Raw genomic sequence first — 22912 nt, 5'->3', positions numbered from 1 at the left:
ACTGTGGACCCAAGTCAGTTCTGAGGTATCTCTGTGTGTGTATGTGTGTGTGTGTGTGTGTGTGTGGTTTGAAGTGCTAAAAGACATCCGACATGTAAGTGCATGTTTGTAAGTGTGCTCCATTCAATTAATCCATGTGAGGTTAAAATCACAGCCTGCAGCGATGTCAGCACAATCAATGAAAACAAACAAAAGTTACATTTCTTTCCTCACAAACATTTAGAAAGCCATTTTTTCTTGAAGATTTAAAACCTGCTCTGTTTAAATGCAGCTTTCCCAACCAATGTTTGCTGATGCATTGCTACATTTCTCAACACATTACCACCTCCTGTAGATAAGTGGAACAGTGTGAAACCATCAGCAGAAATGTTTATATTATCACCTGCGGGCACTTGGGCGCTGAGACAAACAAAACTGGGACTCACAAATAAAAAAGTCTGCTCAATAGCTCTACTTGTAATCAGAAACTCCACAGGATACCTTTAACTACCAGCTACAGCTACAGTGGACACACCTCCATCAAAACCTAGTCAGCTGTAATGTAACATGCTGTGACTACATGTGTAGGAACGGTAGTTAACACGTTTGAGCACAGGTCAAAATAAAGAGCTACAAGTTAATGCCACACCAGGCAGTACTAAAACAAACATAAACGTTGCCAAACCTGATTGAAAAAAAACAAACAAAGAGATTAAATACTAAATAAAGAGACTAAATAAAGAGACTAGGCCTAAACATCCATACTGCCATCACTGCCTTGAATGACAACGTATCTTAACTATGTCAACTTTTACTTTATTCATAAAGCTAACTAACAACCAGTCTAAAATCACTTAGAACAAAAAAGACGTTGACAATGAAGGGGTACTTAAGCACAGGGCTGTGGAGTCATGACAAAACAGTCTGGGAACCACTGCATTATGTTATTGGGCCAAAGAGGGAATGTTGCCCTGGGTGAGCAAAACAATTTAATTTGTGAAGGGAGCAGAAAATGAGAAAATAGCACCACAGCAATAAAACAAATAAATATAAAACTGTAAGTTGCAAGGAGAGCAGCATCAGTATTGTCATTTCTTTTCTTTGTGTTGTCTAGAAAAGTATAATGTACTGCAGAGAAATTGTGTGGTCACAGGAATCCACTAGGGGGAGCTCCTCATCTACGCAGCCAGAGGCAGTGTGTCTGAAAAGAAAGCCTAAATACTGCAGAGGTGAAGAAGACATCTGCGGATGTTCACCAAGATCAATCTCAAAAGGAACCAAGCAAGACAAAAAAAAATAAAGATAATGGGTTTTGCTTACCATGGCGAAGCCAACATCAGCTTTCTTTAGTGCAGGTCCATCATTGGTCCCATCTCCTGTTACAGCTACCACCTGCCTCTGGTCCACCATAGTACTGTCAATAATGCCTGTCAAACATACACACACACACACACACACACACACACACACACACACACACACACACACACACACACACACACACACGTAAACAAAGCAGCACATACAGCAGGGTGCATATATTGACTAAAGCACCCTGAAATGAAATCTTTATCAGAAAAATAGTGGTTATTTACTGTCTTTGCAAATCCCAAACATCTGCAAATGTTAAACCAAGATCAGCAGTAATGAATATAAAACAGTGAGACTTGTTCACCTTTGACGAGTGTGTGTTTGTCGGTTGGGGATGATCTGGCCAGAACTCGCAGTTTTGGCCAAACCTTATCAATCCGCTCCTGCTCCACCTGAACACAAACAGAAAGAAAAGACAGGTGTTCATGATTTAGCCTAAGAAAAGTTCTTCTACTTGAGCTTAGCCTCTCTGGCTCACTCTGACAGTAGTTACTGTACCTCTCCTTTCTCATTGCGGATCCTCCGGTTGAACTCTTTGCCATCGATGCAGAGGAAGTCTTCTCCTGGGTGGATGATACCGCACTTGATGGCTATGGCCCTGGCTGTGTTAATGTTGTCTCCCGTCACCATGCGCACTGTGATGCCGGCGCGCTGGCACTTCATGATAGCATCGGGCACCTAAAGAGTGATGCATAGACAGATGCACAAAACAGTTAGATTCTGTGTGTAGACAGTCATCATACAAATAACTTAAACCTGTACAAATCATTTTTTGTGTTGTCCGACATTTAGGGGCAGTGCTGTGAACACAACATTGAAATGTTATCACTTCCTTCAACAAGCTTAGCAAAACGCTATGTATGTTAACATTCAGTACATCTGGAGCAACATTAGCATTAATATGTAGTTATCTTTCTCGCAACCTGATGAATATTAGTCAAGTATCACTGTCCTTCCAGCCCTATTTTGGTCTGCTCCGACTCTGGAGACAAACATTTATCTCCTTGTGGCTAAATACTCAAACAAGCTCACCAGCTCTGTTGAGCGGAGAGGAACAGAGAAGAGGATTGGGTATTGAGCAAGCGGCACTGATTGATTGATTATAACATAGTAGTACAAACGATATACACATTCAAGTATCTCATATACCACAAAAAATCCACCAGTAGTTTCATTATACATTTTTATCCAAAGATCATTCCTCTCTCTTTGCATAAATGAGATACACAGTATAATCAAGCATATCTTAGCTTGTTTCCTTCCAGATAGTAGTCTAGAGTAGAATAATGGGGAGATTTTACTGTATGGAGACTGATCTGTGCTGAATCCAGTGAGCAAAAAGCAGAGTATTTATTCAGAAACACATCTTCCTCCTGACAAAGGTCAGTGTAGGCGAGCAGTGCTCTCCAAACCCACACATAAACAAACATGTGCACACATACAGTAACAGCAACTCACATCCATTTGCACATGTACACAGGCCTAAGACTTTTTTTTTCTCTCTGACACACACGCACACACGCACACACACACACACACACACACACACACACGCTCACACACAGAGGCAGAAATATGCACACTTTCCACTTCACACTCACAGACACTTGAGCATATTGCACATGCACATGGGAGCATGCTTGTACTCATAAACACACATGCAAAGTACAACATAAAATGAAAAAAATAAATAAATAAAATGAATCCGTCCGAGCAATGTGGAAACATATTGAACACTAAACTTTTGAATCAAGCTGCAGAGGGATATTACTAATTTAAAAGGAACTGATTAAGCAGTGAAGAAAGGCTGGTCTTTAATGGCATACATGTAGAGGTTAAACATGCAAAAACTGAAAAAATTATGTAATTTTACTAAATAAATTTGACATCTTATAATTCTGTTGTATGGGTTGTCATAGATAGCTTTGAATCAGGATTGTGTGCATAAAGTGAACATTTTGTTTAAATACTGAAACCTGCTACATCAGTAGCAAAATCAAGACTCTTTATTCAGTAAGCTGACTCTCTCCACTGTACACACAAGCTTTGTTTAAGAATTGTGTCCCTTTGTACACCCAAAAATGGTGTTCTAGGTCAAACTGGCTTTTTGAAAAACTTTTTCGGGGCGTAGATATTCCGAAACTCTTGTCAGTGTTTTTTTGTTCAGATCTTTTTGAGATCTTTGGAAACAATGACACAGACGTTAGTATGGACGGAGATTATTTCTGAAATGGTGCTCAAATGCTCATTTGGACTCCATTTCCAAATATGCTGTGTTTGTGTACATGTAGATTAGGCCTCAGGAAAGGTGTTAATACAGCAGTGTGTACCTAAGGTAGCTAAAACCACTGAGCCTACTGAAGTGAGCAAGGGTGTGTTTGCAAATTGCAAAATAGATCCTGAAAATGACAAGAGTATTATTCACACAAATGCGCTTAGTGGCCATTAACTTCAGTTAGTATAGATACAGGAGCTGGTTTTGTGGTAAATAATAAGCAATTACAGACAAATTAATTCATGAGTTAGTTTGAAGTAATGTGATCTGATAGAACATAGAACCCTTTGGAGTAAATATTGTGGCAAGTGGAGCAAGATATTACATCCTTCTATCACCAAGGCATTGTTATCAGGATATCAAGTTCCCGTCTGCCTATCTGTCATCCCTGCTGTCTGTTTTACTCTCCTTTACTTCAGATTCCCACTGCTCTAGTTGACTGGTCACTCGAAAGAGGAGGTAGAGAGACAGGGAAAGGAGAAGAGGAGAAGAGTGGAGGCTTATTAAAAATACAATCTGGCCCGACAAAGGAAGAGGGTAGGAGGCTAGTGGGTGAGACTGGAAAACGAGCCTCTTGTGTCTCTAATACAGATCTGGTTACACTCTTGCTTTCCTCCTGTTTTCTCTCCTTAACTCGTCTTCCTTCTCCTGCGGTCCGTCATCCCTCTGCCATGAGTCTGATTTTGAATCTGTTTGTCTTCCTCTATCTTTCCTTCTTCTTTCCGTTCTCTCCTCGCTGGTCACTTCGTGGGCAACCCTACAGAGCTGTTAGTTACTGAAAGTACATCGCATTCTGGAGGAAGAAGTTAGGCGAAAACCAGCCAAAAACATGATTGCAACTCTGCGTGACCTTTTTAGCACAGCAGAAAGTCATCTCATTTCCACTATTAACTGGTCCTTACTTATAGACCTGGAAAGATGTCACTGGATTGCAGGGGTGCTCAGAGCATTGCTTTTCCCCACCAGTTATTGAAAATGTCAGATGTTAGATGACTGCTGTGCCAGAAGCCAGGCTGAGAGCGATGCAAGGGAATATATTCACAAATGTTGAGGGATATGTGGAAAAATGTCCAACATTTTGTTTTGTCCTGAACTTTTCTTGCCACTTTTACTCTTTATTTCCATTTCTCGGGATGAATCTATATGGCAGTTTGTTTAAATATTCAGCTTTGATAACACTGTGATACAAAAACAGCTTCTCATTAGTCTAGTTCTTCCTAAGATTGTGGACGTATTTACTTTGAACATGGTGATTTTATTTTAATCTTGGTCTGTTCAGCTGCTTACATAAGTTGGCTCCCGACTGAAAGAGACAATAAAGGCATGAGGAGAGACGAAGGCAGGTGCAGAGAAAGTCAAAGGGAAAAAAATGAGAAACCAGAGAGGGGTGAAAGTCAAACCCTACAGTGTGGAGAGAGGTGGAAATGAAAAAAACGCGATGGGTTTCAGAGTGAGGAGGGGGATGGAAAAAAAAGATGAAAGGAGGAAGTTGAATAATGCAGTAGTCAGTTAGCTTCCTGCTTCCTAGTACCTGCACACGAGCTGTCAAGTCAGGTCAGTTTTCTTACTGTATACAGATACTTTCCCCCTCATAAATGTATATGTAGATAAGAATATATTGGAGCTAATGAATTAAATACCCTCTTTCGTCAGATCAGCTGAAACATTAAATGTCTTCAAAAAACTTCTCAAAACCCATCTCTATCATCTTGCATTCCCTACAATAGAACTGTAATTATTCTTTGTACATATCTGTACATGTATGTTTATTCTATTTGATCTTATTCATCTTATTTTGTTTATTTCAATGTTTGTTTTTAATTGTATTTTCAATTATGTTTCATGTTTACTGTACCCTGTACAGCACTTTGTTTGAAAAAAGTGCTATATAAATACAAACTTACGTACTTACTTACTCAATAATAATGAAAATAGTCATTAAAAAGTAATTAAATATAGTAAGTAAAGTAGCAGCACCAGTACTTAAGTATACTAAATGTGCTTTGTCAGAAGACCTTTTTCAAGATTTGCTTATGGTTTGAGTCCACATGTCAATATTTGTACAATTTGTTTCTATATTTTTCTAGAGCAGTGTCTCACCCAGAAATTGCGTATTTTAAGATCAAATAAAACAAATCAGTGTATTAAAATATTATCTGTATGATACAGTAAACACAAGCAGCAACTGCACATTAAAATAAATTATTAGTGTACAAAACCTGAGCAGCGCACATCAGTCGGTCTTGAGTGTGCATTTCATGAATCAATAATCATCAGTGAAGCAATTGATCATACGCGCACCCTAATGTCAAGTCTTTCAAATAACACTTGATCTCTCCCTGCCAGCTGCAGGCTGCTGCTGTCGCCACAGTCTTGCTGCTTTGTTCGCTCTTTGTCCCTGCCGCTCCAGCTTTTTATATACAAGTGATTTAATGCAAGTGATGAGAGGAGCTGGTCTGATGTAACTAAACTCCAAACAACTGTTTATGTGTCTAATTATGGGCTATTTAGGAAAAAACTGGATTAACTTTGCCAAATGAATAGAGGCTTATTAACAATCACATGATTCTGAAATCGAGGACCCACAAATAGTGCTTTAAGAGGCTTACTAATAATAGCATTTCAGGTTCAATTTAGAAAATAATCTAAATGTATGCATATCTATACCCATGTCATGCCTCACAGTTTGTGTATATAAGTTTGGATGGCTGCACTGTATCATTTCTTGGGCAGCACACACAAGTGAAACAGTAGAGATAATAAAACCTTCAGGTAAACATATTGATGAGGGCACACCAGCCAGCAAGCCGCTGATGTTGTACAGCTGCATGCACACTGTATTTGAAATCTACATTCAGAATGCTACCAAAACATCTCACTCCCTCCTACCTCTGGACGGACGGGGTCCTCAATCCCAACAACACAGATGGCTGTGAGGTCATTGAGGATGGTGTTCTCATCGTCCCAGTTGGGCTCAGGATCACCGGGGAAGTCACGGTACCCCACACAGATAGTCCTCAGGCCATCACTTGCCATTGGCTCAATCACCTTCTTCACCATCTCGTCCTTGTCCCGTGGACGGAAAAGCCTCGGCTCTCCCACCTCGTTCAGGATATGGCTGCATCTGTGATCAAGGGTGAAGTGGTTGGATCGTTAGAGTTAGTATCGCAACGTGACACAGCATAGAAAACCCCATACAGTTTCAAAGAATTTTGGCCGATGCATCCATTTAATACAGTATTGAATGTTACATGCATTTGTGACTTTGAATTAACATAAATACATTTTTGGTCTAAATCGTCATCAGTGCTTCATCAGTGTTGGACAAATAGGCACACTTCAAGGAATTGTTTGACAGTTTGGGGATCATGCTTATTCCCCTTTTCTTGTCAAGAATTAGGTGAGAAGAATTTTCATATCTTTGCATTTAATATTAAGCTACAACCTGCAGCCTGGTTAATTTAGCTTAAGGAGAGACTTGTATAAGAGGTTGTGTAGCTAGCCTCACTCTATCCAAAGGCAGTACACCTACCAGCAACCCTTAAGATCACAAATTAAACCACTTAATCCATCTTGTTTAATCTGCTGAGAAACCAGGTCTGAAAACAACAATCTGCCACTTTGTGCTAAGTTAAGCTCATAGGTTGCTGGCTGTAGCTTAATATTCCAAGGACAGATATGAGGGTGGTGTTAGTCTTCTCATGTAACTCTTGGCAAGAAAATGATTAAGGGCAGTTTCCCAAAGAAAAGAACCATTGCTTTAAAAACAACATCATGCTTCTTCACAGATCTAAAAGAATATTTGCGATTTTTTAACTCCATCTGCTGACCAAGGTTGTGATATAACTGAAAGCTGAATAACAGCTACAAAATGGACCCTGAGGTGAGCTTGCAGCTCAACAGTTAGTTGATTTCTCTTAAGCTCAATAGCTAAGATAATGTAAAATCAACGTGTATAAGGACATACAGTGCAACAGAAAGACCTGGGTCCAATTCACCTAATGTAAGCCATTTACAAAATAAATGACACAAATTTGACACAAAAAATGTGTAAAACCTTATATTTTAGCTCAAAGTAAGCTATTTAAAGCTATATCTATGTTTATGTTAACTGTGTTCAGTTGACAACAACTGAAAAACCAACAGGACATTGTTTGTTTTAATTTAATGTTTCATTTTGATGTCTGTCATTGTAAAAAAAGAGAATTTCAGCTCCTTTCTTGAATTTGTGGAGGAAGCTTGATAACTGCCTCTGGTCTGCTTCTCAGAGTAACTTATTTGTTGCTGTGACGCTATTGCAATGTACTGTCAAGTGTCACGATTGGGTGACCTTCTAGTGGAATCTCAGCCCACACTCACTGCTCACTGCAAGAGGTTATACCCTCAAGTACATTATGTACATACTTGATTTGCTATACACTGCCACACAAAAAAATCAGCACTTGATTATATCATAGTAGCTACTGTAGAACAAGGTTGCCTGCTGCAATCATTTTCAGTCATCTCATTGTCATCACAAAACCAGACTCACTTTTTGAGGACGATCTCGGAGGCTCCCTTGCTGTACATGCGGAAGTTCCCATCGGGCAACTTGACGACAGTGCTCATTGACTTCCTGACAGAATTGAAGGTGTAGACTTTGTAAAGCTTCTCTTCCGGGATCTGGTTTCTTATTGGCTGGTAATCCCGCTTCAAGTCCAAGACCAATCCCAGCAGGCCGCACTCTGTCTTGTTGCCCACCTGCTTTGGCAGACCGCCTTCCTTGTCTGGGGGCTGGAGAAAGGCGAAGGAAGAGATTTTTGGATGTTTAGGTCTATTTTCATCCTGATATTTGGTGCAATAGATATACGGTGGTAAACGTGCTTATTTTCCTCCAGTGGTTGTTTTTCTCTCATAAGAGGCTGCAATGATTTAAAGCCATTTTAAGACTATCTTTTACATTTAATGATTTAATCCATTTTATAGTTGTGCTTTCTCTCATGGTAAATAAAGAAAATCCCCGGTATAAAGACTCTCAATACTTCAGCTGAACACATCTTGAGAACAAATAGTATATGCTGTTTGCTCTGTCCTCTATTCAATCAATGAGATTCTCTTTCCTTCAGTGCAGTGCGACCAATGTAAGGCTTGAAATAGCTGCTAGTGATAATTGACCGGCTAGCAGGTGAAGGGGTTGCTCCGTGTGGGAGGGTAGGAGATGAGATAGATGGAATCAGATTTGAATGTTCTTATTTCAGGCATACGGCTCAGCCCATTGCAATCTGGACATTTGTTAAATTTGGATATTTAATTGTACATTTGGAGCTGTGCTTTTTTCCGGTTCAGTGAAAATCTCAGTATCCACATTTCTACGTGAGTGCAACAATGGGCACAGAATTTGTATGACCATGCCGGCTATTTCCTGATTAGGCTGTTCATTGTGCGATCAATAAAACATCAGAAAACGACATGCCCAAATTTCTTGTTTAGTCCGATTTACAATCCAAACCCCAACAATATTTAATTTAGTGTCACAGAACACAAATACAAGCAGCAAACCATCATTTTTTAAAAAGCAGGAACCAGAGAATTCTCATTATTTGCTTGGAAAAACAATCAACTGTCAAGTTTGTTGCTGATTAATTTGCTGTGATGTGTTTCTGCCTCTCAGAGCTGGAGTGTGTTTGTTATCAGTTGAGCCTTTTCACTGTAACTTGTGTGCATGTCTGTACGAAGCTGTGCACGAGGCTGTGCAGGTGCTACAGTAAATGTGTGAAACTGCATACACACACACACTTACTGTATGTGCGAGTGTGTGCGAGCGTGTGCATGTGGTCAGCTTGTGGAAGACTCAGTGTTACCATGGTAACACCAGGCAAAGCATACTTGGAAGGAGAGACTTGGGGGAGAAAAGAGAGGGTGCTCTCTCTCTCCGCCACTTGGGGATTCTTACTCTTTGGCTCCGATTCTCTGACAGGATTTTCACTCATCTCACTTCACAATGTCCTCGAGTCTTTCTGTGTCTCCCCTTTTCATCTATTCCCAGTCCTTATTTATCGGCATTTCCCCAAGCGTCACTCCATTTACTCCCTCAATTGTCGAATCACATGGTAATGCAAGCAATAAAGCATATAATGTGACCATTCATATTTATGTGGAAAAAGCACTGTTTTCTGTTTAAGTCACTGTGATAGAAGAACAAATCTCATTGTTGTCAATATCCCACACGGACACACACACACACGCACACAGATCATCATATTGACACTGATGCTTATAGGTCCGGACACATCTAAGATTGTGTAATTCTTACTGTCTTTATTTATACTTTTTCACATAATCACACAGTCCTGATATTCATTTTAGTTTGATAAAAGCAAATGAGCAAAATTTGGGCAACATCAATCAAATGTGTTGTGTAATCAGCACTGTAGAAGATAAGCCATATTGGTCACATTTGGTACATTTGGATCCCCCATTAGCTGGCACTGAGCTGTAAGCTAGTCTCCCTGGGGTCTTGCTATATAGTACCAAGAGTGCACTTGACACCTACACACACAGCTAAAGAACAGCATGTCAGGTACACTCACCTTCTGTAACACACACACACAACACGGCATGTCAAAAGCACACGGAACATAATGCCTCTGACTTGCTGCTAAGTAGACACCTTCGGTCTGTGCTATTTGCCCCAAAATAGACTGACTGCAGACTTGCTGTTCCGCGTCTAAACAAGCCTCCAACCAGGATTAGATTGAAAAGGATAGCTTGACATTTCGACATTTTTGAATTGTACTTTCTTCTTGTTGGTTTCTTTGCTCGGCACTTGCAGAAATTTGTTGAGGGAGATTCTGTATCGGCAATGCAGTTAATCACATTAATGGCTTGCTGAAATTGTAGCCCTCACACTCTCCATCTAATGAACTGCTCTTGTCGGTTTGCTAACGAGGTTTTGATAGATAATGCTAATAAACAGTTTTAATGTGCCCTTCTTAAGGTGACTGACAAAGGCTCACATATTTCAAAGCAGTAACAAAATACAGCAGCAAAATACTTTGAATATCCATTTGTTTCTCGATGGTGTGATGTTGTCTACTCTGTACATGCAACATATTTTGCATGTCTGTCTGTCCTGTGGGGAAGTTTCTTATCTGCACTGAGGGTCTAAGAATAGAGGGTGTTGAATTGTATGGTGTACAGACTGTAAAGCTCTTTGAGGCAAAATGTTGGGCTATGTAATTTTAAATTGAGCTGTCCTGATGTTCACATTTCTGTTTGTTTTTTAAGCAGTCTGTTGAAATGTGGTTGAACATTGCAGACGCCAATGAGTGATACACCTGCTTTCAACGTTTGCTTAAGAAGCTCAATATTTTCAAACCCCAGTTTCTTGAGAAACAATGATTATTGATTTTATTCAGGCTCAGATATATTTTATATGTCCATTTAGCTGCAGCTGCTATGAGCCAGAGGTTCCAGCTGAGAGGGTTGGAGAGAAAGTCAGCTAAAATCTCATTAATCATTAAAAACCAATCAGACTGCTGGCCCATGTTCACCTAGTAATTGGACATATCTGGTTAATGTTCAGCTGTGTGTCTCACAGACACAGTCAAGAGTATAAATACTTTATACCGAGTTTGCGGTAAATAACAGAATTAATGCCTTTCCCTAATGACCAATGATTACATCAGGAAGACACTGCCTGTCATTGGCTAATGAGGGGATGGAACAAATAGCCTCATCTGCACTGTCTGCTAAGTGTTTGGAGGAAAAGGCTCCCAGCAACGGACAAACACTAACCTAAACAACTTAAAGTAAAAGACCAGCTGGAAACAGTGCAGCAAGATGTATTATGCGGTTTTAAGATAATGTTTAAGACTTCAGACTGTTTAAGAGGGCTGATGACTATATATTTAATGCTTCATGGTAAGTGGTAAATTTTTTTTTGCTCAAGTTAAGGTAATATTGGAATTGTGGTTATTTACCATATTACATTCAAAAATGGTTGTGCTTAATTGGTCTATTAAGGAGCCACAACCCCTCAGCTTGGCTGAAAGATGCCAAAATCTAACCATGATAATCAAATTCATCACCCATTTTGAATAAGGAACACATCCTGAACACCACTCTGATGAGAAACACAGAGCCTAACAGCAGCTGCATAAACAACCCAGGAGGTAGGAGAAAGAGCTATGATGAGCAGAAATAAACAAAAGGCACACAGAAACACTGCAGCCTTTAATTATCAGAGATTCCATAGAGGTTTAGCTTGACGTGGGCCCTACGCACAAGGACAGTTGCTGGCATGGGACGCCCAACGTTGGCATGACTGGGCTACGGATGGCATGTCCTGGCCTTGACGTGGCGGAGGACCAGCTGCCCTCTCCATGGTCCTTGGGTGTTCCCGCAGGCAAGGACATATGCCAGAGGGAGAGCTGGCAACTTTACTTCCTATTCCACCTGCGGCTCTCCTTAATCCATCCATCCTGTTCCTTCAGTTTCTCCTCATTTTCTTCCCTTTCTCCTTACAACTTAACCCCACCCTTTTACTCTTCTGTCTTTCTCCCTGATTTTCCATTTTCTATTCTGTTGTTCAGTCTCTCAACCCTTTGTATCCCTAACCACCTTCCTAGCTTTGAATGTCTTTCTCCTCTTCCTTACCATCAGTGTCCCCAGTTTCTTGCAGCGGCATCCCTCCTACTCCTCCTCCTCCTCCTCCACCTGCCTTCTTGTTCCCTCTACGCATGTAGGAGTGGATGATATTCTAGCTCTCCACATGACTGTACCAGCCAACTGGGCTAAGGCCTGAAGGCATGCTGGAGGGCAGTAATACAGCCTTCCAGTCCATGATGAGGACACTTGTCACACGAGTGTGGTTCCTCTCTCCTCCTTTTGTATAATTTTCCTATTTTCTTTCATGTATTCTTTTGCGCTTATCCTTGCTTTGGCTCCCTTTCCTTCTTTGATACATATTTTACCCCATTTGCTTTCAGGTCTCCTTTCTGTATTTCCTCCTAATGTCAGAATGTGCAATACAAAATCTGTGTAAATGTGCTTCGAATAATACCCCCTTACAGTGCCAGTACTAATAAAGCCTTCATTCTATATTCTGCATTACTTTTACCTATAAATGGTTACCAATATCCAATTTCTATACTATAATAAAGCATGTGCTTGTCAGATGTGCTGTTTTCCTCTGATGACTGAGAGTTTTCAAGGACAATATCAATCTTATCCCTTCATGGGGCTAAAATCAAATCCACAGGAATTTGGATCTACATGGATTTTAATTGTGCTGCTGCTCTTGAAACTATTTAAGCTCCACTTTGTCTTAGTTTAGCAACTTTATGTTCATCTTTTCAGCATTTGCAAATACCTCTCTACCCTCTACCCTGGGCGTTGGCTCTGATTTGTGATTGGGAGGTATTCAATTAGCTCATTGAGTGTTGAGAGAATAGAGAATTTTACAGTAGATTCAAAACCTGGTCCATCAGCATTCAGCATTACTCAGTCACATGACCCAGGGATAAATGTTTCTTCTGAGGCTGTACACCATGTTTTGTGTATTTCTCAACCAACATCAGCAACATGCATTTGTTATTGTGGAAGCTTTTGGGTTGCTTGATTTCTTCACTTTGTGGCCTTCTTCATTTTTATTTACATCTTATCAAAATGTTTCCACTGTCCTGACACCTGAGCTCAAATGAGAAAAATACTAAGACATTTTGCTTAGCTGTAAAAACTCTGCACACTGTGAGCACTGTGAGTACCTCTATACTAAAACATTTTTAGATTAAGGTGCCTGACTTGATTAAACATTTCACAGAATGTAACTCCACCTGTTTTACACATCAAAGTGTGTTTGTAGGTCTTGGGTAGTACTTCTTTATGTGTGAAAAAGTAGTATAAAACATTCTGTGGCTCCAGAAGAAGCTGCATTTAATCTGATGTATTGCCTCCAGTGATGTTACTGAGTGACTAGGTTGCATTGAGGGTAATGTAGCTTTTAAAAAGGAAGAAGAATGCCTGGAATCAAAGGGTAATTTTTCTTTTTTTTTTTAAAAACTGTCCATTATGAGTTTGAAGGCATTATAGAAGTGCAATTCTAGAAAATTTGACTGCTTTTCAAAACCTGGTGCCCATATCACCCACCATGCACGTTAGCCACTGAGTGAAATCTGGAGCCACAAAAGGCTTTATGTTACTTCTCCAAATAATCAGTGGTACTCCCCAAGACCTGTAAACACGCTTTAGTGTGTAACATTGCTGGATTTATACTGACTTTAGTGTTAAGTAAATTAAGACTGGTATGCAGGTTTAACTGGTTACTGTAAAATAAACTACAGAGATCTGTTAAACGCAACACAAAATTCACTTACTTACATCGACATACAATTCTAAATGTTTGGTAAAATAATCCTACAAATGTACACTGACTATCACCACTGACTCCAAATTCTCTAAATAAATCTGTTCTATGTATGTAATGTACATAATTGATACAAGCTTACAAAAACTTTTCAGACATAATGAAAGTATGCAATCATTCATGTTGTGTGTGGAAAATGCAGGGAACCCAATAAGCTATGTACGTCTGAGACATCACACGATTGTCATTCTAATGTGATGACGACGTCTCTTTCACTGCCATCTCAGCAACACTGTCAAGTCAGTAAGCAAGTGCTGAACACAGAGCAAGAGAACAAGAGAACATAGGACATACTTCTGCTGAAGATATCTCTGTATCGGCATCCTTCAGTGATTCTACATCTCTTTTTCACTTTCAGGGTCCAGAATTATTCCATGGGGACACTGGGTGCTTCAAGCTAAAAGCACAAAGACACTCTCATTGCTCGTCCATGTTGGGCAGACAAGCACGCAATGTCCAGATGACACTGTGAGCCAAATTCAATTACATCAGGGCCTCATGACTCAGTACTGAGCGAAAATGAGGCTGTGAATTTGAATTACAAACAATATCCCGGTCATTGTATATAAACATGAACCGCATCTTGTTTTTTCTAACATCTTCTCTTCGATATCAGGCACATTCTGTTGAGTCAGTAGCTTTAACTAAACACTGAGCTTCTGTAAATGTCTTTGCCTTTCCCAAAGCACCTATCCCTCACAATTAAAGCCATCTGTGTTTGCATAGGTGTGCCTGTGTGTGAATTATCTACCTCTCTTGTCCCTGACCGGAATAATGACCTGAGCAGGTGGTTGAAGCAACATGAGACTGCGCTTCCAGGACTCGCACACAGCTATGCTAAACACATGCCGCTGTGCTGCGAGAACACACACCTGTGATCTGAATACCTGCAATGGTGTGAGTACTCCTGATATGACAGATGTGTGTGTTTGTGTGCAACTGGCTATGCATCTACACTTCACCACTGCCATTTCTCACTTGACACACAGCCTTCTTGTAGACAAAGTTAGTGTGTCACAGACGTAATGAAAAAACGAATAATATGAAAGTTGAGGGAAATAGGTAAAAGTAGGGCTTATTCAGTGAGGCAACTCATTGCTATAAGGTTCTTGCCGCAGGGGATGACGCACGTTCCCTTTGAAATGACGTCGGTATACTGACGTCACTGAATGCCGTTCACAAATTGCTATATACTGCAGCATGCTTGACTTATCTGCAAAAGACATCCAAGGCATGCATGCATGCTTTTCACGTGTGCAAATGAATAGAGTATCTATCAACATGTGCATGTACAGTGGAAGTATGCATAGACTGTGTGTTGTGTAAACGTGTGTGAATATCTCCCTCGAGGATGAGGCTTCTCCACTTTAGACTGTATGTGCTGACAGAAGAAGTCGAGCTATACCACTGGCTGTATTATGAAGCCAGCGAGGCAGTAGGGGGACTGATATGGGTATCAAAGCCTGCCTCTTTGCCTTTGTGCCTTTGTGTGGTGGCCATCAAAGACTTCCATAGCCATCCTGGCATCCCACAGGATTGGCCTCTTATATAAGAACACACCAGCCAGCATATTGCAGGGCTGGAGTGGTGCTGAGGGAGTGGGGGTGGCTAGGGAAGGAAGAGGGGGATGCACTAAATATTCCTCAGAAATTTCCCTTTTGGATCCTACTTTCTGAGTTCACTTCATTCCTTAATTACATCTGTACTTCTCCATCTTGTTTCATATATATGTGTATATATATATATATGTGTGTGTGTGTGGTTTGCAAGCTGCAGTGCACAAATGCTGTAGGAGATCACTCTCAATGGAAGGTAACCAGTCCAGGCGTTTGAGTTGATGTCATCTGAAGTTTAACCTAAGTTTGACTTCTACTTTGGTGCATGAGGTAACCTCTTTATGAATGAAGAGATTATAAAACAGACTAAATGTGCCATTTAATCCCCCAAGTCTAAGCTCTGCTGTTGCTTAATTCCGTTGAGCTAAGCAGCTATGGAGGTACAATAGTCTGATGCAATGCAGCAATACATTCCTCCAGGTTTTTCTAAAGGGATAACATCTTGTTAATGTGGCACATCTTGCAAAAGCAATGCTGTGGAAAAAGGGAAACTGAGGTAAGTGCATTGTTCCATCAGCAAAACTAAATCACAGTTTGAACCATGTAGGCAGCATTCACAGACCTTAATAACGTTAAAATATTGAAGTCAAGTGTTGCTCATGTGTTTTTCTTGGCCACCAATCTAACCTGTTACCATCAGTTCCCACTAGAGAACCACAATACTTTAATTGCCCTGTTCTCTCTTGTTTTCTAGATTTCGTCTCTGCTTTCAATTAACAATTAAGTATTTTCATTTAAGACACGTTTTTGTGCAAAAAATTACCTGACAATCATAGTTATCGTGTTAAAAATCGTTCTTTTTTTCTTGAGTTGGAATCACGAATTTAGCAAACACACCATTCAGGCAAATTCACACATAAAATGCCTCAGTTTGTATTTCTGAATGTAAACTTTGCTCATCTGAGTTCAAATCAGTGGGTTTCTGCTCAGCATACAATATACAGTATGCAATGCAAAAATGAATGTACCACTGATTTGTAACAAGAGAAATAATTTCACATTCCTCTACTGAACAGGGAGATGTTGTGCAAAACCTAGGGTTAAAAAAGGGGGTAAGCTAAATTTGGAACATAAAAACTTTAGGGGTGCTTGGGTGTACAATACCATGGTATTTGGCAAGAGGAAGAAAGAAAGCAAGGTGCAACTGTAAGATAAACTGATTAAATCAAGGAACTCTATTTGAATTATTGACGGCAGATACTAAGCAGGTGGGATCTCAGACTTGAACTGACTGTGACAAGAAAAGTTTTATTTACATAGGAACATTGTCTGTGGAGAAATGCCCATGCTGCATAGCTTTCTTTACAAACAGGTTGGGTTAAATAATTCAATAAATAGGCCAGGTACATTGCTGCTGTTTTATATAGTAACAGAGGTGCTCTGTGGAAATTAAAACAACTTTCAAACCCTAACTGAAGTAAAGTGGGAGACACAATTATGCTTCTTGAATGCCAGAAGTAACTGCACTGCGCAAGTGTATCTACTGTGTTTAAAAGAAGACTTAGCTGACTCAAACTGAGTAGCATTGGAGCAGACACAAATTTGTAACTCTTCAGCTTAGAAGCCAAGTGACCAATGCTCTGTTTTCTCCAAGACTGCAACCGTGCCTTGAGGGGTAGGAAGTGAAATCTGTGGGATCCTTCTAACGCAGATGTCCCGCCTGCTCAGCTCATTCCCCATGCAAGTTCCATAAGGGCATTTGTCAGTTGGTCGGCCATCAATGAATAGACTCTACAGGGGCTTACAAGGATAGTGACACACAGACAGGCACCAATGGTGTATATGCAGGTACATGGTCATGCCAGGAAAATTATTACTCAGCCATGTTGCTCTAACAGTCTGAAGACATCCTGATCTTGGCAATCTTTCCTTGAGTGATATTTTTTGCCAAGTGCTTTATTATGTGTCACACCTGTGGCCTGAAGGAATATCATCACAAACAGGTTTCCGATTCAGTGCTTAGAGCATGTAACATGCCATCTGTCTTGATATTTTTGCATATAACTATCTATATATCCAGTTCTTCTTGCATACAGGTCTAATTGGCTTAAAGAAAATCTCTCTTCACTGCATTCACAGTAAACAAGGGATCATCTAAAGCACTTAGACAGATTGGATTCAATTACAGTCTGCTATGCTCTGAATATCAGATAAAACAAAATTACACAACCGTTCTAAAGGTGACAAGTTGAGTGAATGCCTGATGAATCTAAAGCAGCAGCCAAGGACAAAAACTGCCTGCTTTGCCAAGAAGAAGCACTGCAGAATGGTCTCACTGTTTTAGGGCTACTGTCGTCATAATTTGGTTTTATTATCAGGGGAGGGGTGGCTGAAATCTATACAGTAAACCCCACATTTTAAAATATTTCTTTATTTACATGGGCTTAGTATAATGGATCATCTTAAATATTGTCATAAAGGGCTTATAGAGAGCTACAGATGATGGTGGAAGGACTGCATGTGGTGCTGGCTGTAGTGGCGCTGAGAGGACTGGCCTTTACGGCAATCATGGCTACAATTACGGGGGGGCTTACCAATATCTTGGTGGTATAAGCGCTGTTGATGGAGATGGAATGGACCAGTAAATCCAGTGCTTTGGGTGGCAGAGCTCCAGGATCTGGGATTTCTTTGTAGTGCACATCTCCAATGTAACACTGCACAGCTGTCATGCGGTTGGTGGTAAGCGTGCCGGTCTTGTCAGAGCAGATGGCTGTAGCATTGCCCATTGTTTCACATGCATCCAGGTGACGCACCAGGTTATTGTCTTTCATCATTTTCTGTTGGAAAGAAAACAGTGTGATGATCAGGATCTGTTGCAATGCATGGGTGAAATACCTTAAAATACTTAAACTCCTAAAGGTCTAAATGGTTGTCCCAGGTCATTAAAAAGTGACGTCTTGGTTTTCCTAAGTGTCAGTATTTGACAATTTGGGAATGAGACTCAAAAACCACCTGCCCTCAAATCGGACCTTTATGAAGGGCTGAATGAGCTGATCAGGTAACATGCTTCGCATACTCGGCCTTCATAAGGATTTTACTTTGTTTGCTGCTTTTGATTAAATACGCTTTTAACACAGTACTACATGTGTTCATTCACCTTGACAGAGTAAGCCAGGGAGATGGTGACAGCCAGCGGCAGCCCCTCTGGCACGGCCACCACCAACACAGTCACGCCGATGATGAAGAACTTGACGAAGTACTGGATGTAAATGGGAGTGCATTCAGTCATCCAAGGGAGCTTCTGCAACACGAAGTTGTCAATGGCAAAGTACAGGACCAGGATGATGACTGTGATGGCCGACATGACCAAACCTGGAAAAAGAAATCATACAAAAGGTATGATAATGACAGTTGATTAATGAGATTTAATATTGTCATTGGACACTGATGTTTGTGTTTCGATAGTTTAAAGGTTGGGTCTAAGTGGAGTTTCACTTTATGTATGTCAAGTTTGACTAATAATAGTTATAGAGCATGCATGCTTTACATGTACTGTATGTGTGCCAGTGTCAGAGTTTTGGCTGCCTTGTTTCCAGAAGCTTGTCAACTTAAAATAAAAAAGTCTTGTCAGCCTCATCACAAAAGGAGGCAACAAGTTATTCAAACCAACATCAAACCAACTATAAAACATAACATTCATATAGAGAGATATAGATAGATATATAAAATATAATACAAATAAATATATATAAACAGATATTTGTTTGTGCTTCGGATGTATTTCTAAAGAATCAATACTGTGTATAAAAAAGTACAATTGAAAACCCCCACAAATATTTTGAACAAAAAAACAGAATATTGTCACCTTCATGAATGGAGGATTTATTATAGGAATGTTGTATTAAGCTGCATTAGTTTTAGCTTGGTGGATATATAATCTTGCAGCTGACTGTTTACTTCGCTTAGAGTTTTGTTAATTTCCACAAGGGAGAAGATTGGACCAATCCCTCCTTCCGATAACCTATAAATCCCCCTGCATGACAGTATGATGGCTTGTGTGGATTTGTGCACTGATACACAGTGGTGATACTGTGATACCTGCTGCTTTACAGTATCAGGGGCTGATGCATTAAGATGCAAAGTAATAATGCAAGTCCAGTAAATTATACAATATTCACATTTTAAGTATATGTGAAGTCTATATTACCTCTCTGAAAGCTAATTGGCTAATGGCTTATTAAGTGCAGACACAGAACAGATAAGCCACAGTGACATAGAAATGGGCACACATGGACCTGAAGTGCATTAAGTACAAATGTTTTCTGCCAGACCCGCAGCAAGGCCATATGATCTTAAAATGTTGCCTGTATGCTAATCCATCCATGGGATTTTATTGTTCTGACACCACGTCCTCATTCCATCACTCAGACCAACAGACTGATGTAACAGCACACTGTATAAACTTCTTCAAGGGATTCTCAAAAAAAAGAAAAAGAAAAATGAAACCCTTAACTTTTACTAAGATTAAAAAAAGTTCCTCAAAGAAAATCTTGGCAGGATTTTTGTAGATTTTTTTTTAGGAAACACAGCTCCTCCAGAATGGTCCAAAAACCCTTGCATATTAGCATGAAGTATTTTAGGTATGTAATAATCATGGCTATCATCTTCAACAATAATCCTACTATCTTGCTGCTGGGAGGACACCCACAGTGTGGGCATGCTGGCATGTGGGCACTTGTTACTAAAAATGATTGCTGCTACAGACCCAGTGCAAGTGTTTTAGACATCACCTCCATGCTGCTATAAATTGCTTCAAATTACATTACAAACAATTGATTATGGCACGGATGGTGCACACTTACTGTAAGCTGCTTTTGGATAAAAGCGGTAAATAAATGTAATGTAATGACTGTAAAATTGCACAAGTGTAAGAGCTGCATAATGCAGTCTCAGTTGTTCCCACTACAATGATTCAGCAAGTCCCTAGAGGAGAGGTGATTAAAAAAACTAAAATGAACAGGCTTTTCGTCATAATTCAAACACTTCAGTATTCTTCTTAACTGCTCTGATTGCTTTAAGCAACCAATAAGTCTTATCACTGCCACATCTTGCTTTGATGAACAGGATGACGGTTCAGTACCTTGTTGTCCGTGACTTTACTGCCTGACTGAGTAATGGATTTGTCTGTGTGCAATTGGCTGTACCTGCTTTGCCAATCTGGACAGCCAGTTTGGTCAGCTTCCCTTGCAGCACAGACTTCTCCTTCTTCGGAACGGACACCTTCTTCTTCTCTTTCTCATCGGACTCTCCACCTTCAGCACTCTTCAGAGGCTGCATCTCCATGGCAGCTGCTCCATCCTGCTTCTTCACTGTAAACACCACAAAAAAACAGACAGCAGCAGTGTTACAAGTGTAGATTAGACTGAGGGAGCGAAGAGGAGCAAGGAGCCAGGCTTCAACACTCAGGTGTTACACTAGCTCGAACACATTCATTGCAGACATACAGTTTAGATTTACAACCAAGAAGAGATCACATGACAACCCATGACAAGATGTCCCTGCATGTATTCCTGGCGAAATCAAAGAGGCGGTGAACTTTGTTTCTGTACAGAAAATGTAGTAAAATTTGAAGATACTGTAGGCCTTATTTTGCTATAGTAAAGGAAACACTGTCTTTATCATTCTCACTCTCTTAACACAGACACATTTCTATGGAAAGTCAGGAATAATCAGTAGCCCTACACCCATGGCCCAACTCATGTTCACAGATAATCTACAAATTTGCTTAGTATTTGCAAGGAGTGAGGAAAACCAAACCTTATATATAGTGCAGCACATTTCACATATTAAAAGGAAAATTCACTGCGCTTCAGATACAAGAATAAACAAAAGAAAAAATACAAGGCAAGAAATGAAAAAAAAAAATAAGAGAAAGGGGATAATGTATAGTTTAAAACAATAAAAACAAAAATCTGTAGGTCTATTCTAATGTGTTTTCATTTTACTCTGACAACGCTGTCCAGACCAGTCATAAATGACCTTGGAGAGGTAAAGAGCGTAGACATCTAGGGTGAAGGAGTATTCTGTTCTGGCAATATCATGATCACATAACTGCATGAGAAACTATCAACAGAATGAAAAATGAACTCAACATTTTTGAAAGCTCATCTCTCATAAATATAATGGCAGGAAATCGTTATTGAAAATCCCCAATGACCGAAGTAGAACCTTACACATTTGTGATCATACATTTGTGTATCATGCATGTCTTTATTTATTATTTTTTAGTAAAAATACTGTTCTGGCTGTAAAACCAATCACAATTATCTCACTATCTCTATCTCTATCTCTCTACCCCTCTCACACACACACACACACACACACACACGCACGCACACACACACACACACACACACACACACACACACACACACACACACACACACACAGTACAGCGCTTCTCTGTTATTGTAACCCATTGCCAAGAATCATTTCAGCCCAGTTTCCCAGTAACAATGAGGCACGCTCACAAAAAACCTTTTAATGTTGAACATTTGTCATGCTGTCTGGTTGTGCATTTTGTTTCCTCCACCCCCATGACTCAAGACAGAAAGTGTCTGTATCCAACTGTAAGCAGCACAAGAACAAGAGCAAACACTAATGTAATACAAGCTCAGGACAAAGGTTCATCTTCTGAAAGCTACATTTTGGTCTAGATTCTAGCTGCTGAATGGGACTGTGGTCATCATGCTAAGGTCTATAAAGCCCCTTTGCTGGGGATATAGTTTGTGTCTGTTCTTCCATCTTGCCATGCTTTTTTTTTTTAAAGAGAGGAAACATACTTTGACATGACATTAATGCTTATACTTGGTTTTCAATACTAAATATTTAAATGTCTGAGAAAATATTAGTCTGTTTATCAACAGGTGTTCATTACAGCGTCTGAATGTACGCAGAGTTTTCTGCTTCAGTCTTATATTGAAAACGATATTGTTTTTGACTGTCTGACACAATAAGCAAACCGAGACTAAACTGACAGATTAACAATAATAAAAATAAACTTTATGTAGTTACACCATGAAAAATGTGATAGTATTCCTTTAATCCCAGATAACTGAAGTCAAATCATCTGGGATACATTTCATGAAACAGTGGTACAAATGAACCAGGGTGTGGTATATGACTTGCGGAGAGAACCAAGAGGACACTTTTGGCACTTTTGGGTGTTTCTGGTGGAAAAAAGGCAAGTCTCTGTGAGGCAGTTGTGGGACAGGTTTTTGTTCTCTTGTACAGAACAAGGCAAGTCAACAACACAACAAGAACAAC

At 40.0% G+C, this 22912-nt stretch overlaps 1 protein-coding gene across 8 annotated transcripts in view; it reads right to left on the bottom strand.

The window, feature by feature from the left end:
- Nucleotides 1-22912, bottom strand: part of atp2b2 (ATPase plasma membrane Ca2+ transporting 2) — a 125070-nt gene that overhangs the window by 10626 nt on the left and 91532 nt on the right. For all 8 annotated transcript variants that reach the window (XM_037101493.1, XM_037101488.1, XM_037101487.1 and 5 more), the window contains 8 exons: nt 20791-20955; nt 18744-18958; nt 18181-18423; nt 8157-8398; nt 6515-6749; nt 1849-2028; nt 1655-1742; nt 1300-1406 (listed from right to left, as the gene is read on the bottom strand). In XM_037101493.1, the coding sequence (XP_036957388.1) occupies nt 1300-1406; nt 1655-1742; nt 1849-2028; nt 6515-6749; nt 8157-8398; nt 18181-18423; nt 18744-18958; nt 20791-20955 (1475 nt within the window). The remainder of the gene's footprint in view (nt 1-1299; nt 1407-1654; nt 1743-1848; nt 2029-6514; nt 6750-8156; nt 8399-18180; nt 18424-18743; nt 18959-20790; nt 20956-22912) is intronic.

The sequence above is a fragment of the Acanthopagrus latus genome, chromosome 6, assembly GCF_904848185.1.
Source record: "Acanthopagrus latus isolate v.2019 chromosome 6, fAcaLat1.1, whole genome shotgun sequence".
Classification (NCBI taxonomy): Eukaryota; Metazoa; Chordata; class Actinopteri; order Spariformes; family Sparidae; genus Acanthopagrus; species Acanthopagrus latus.
This window is presented reverse-complemented; position numbering and strand designations above follow the sequence as displayed.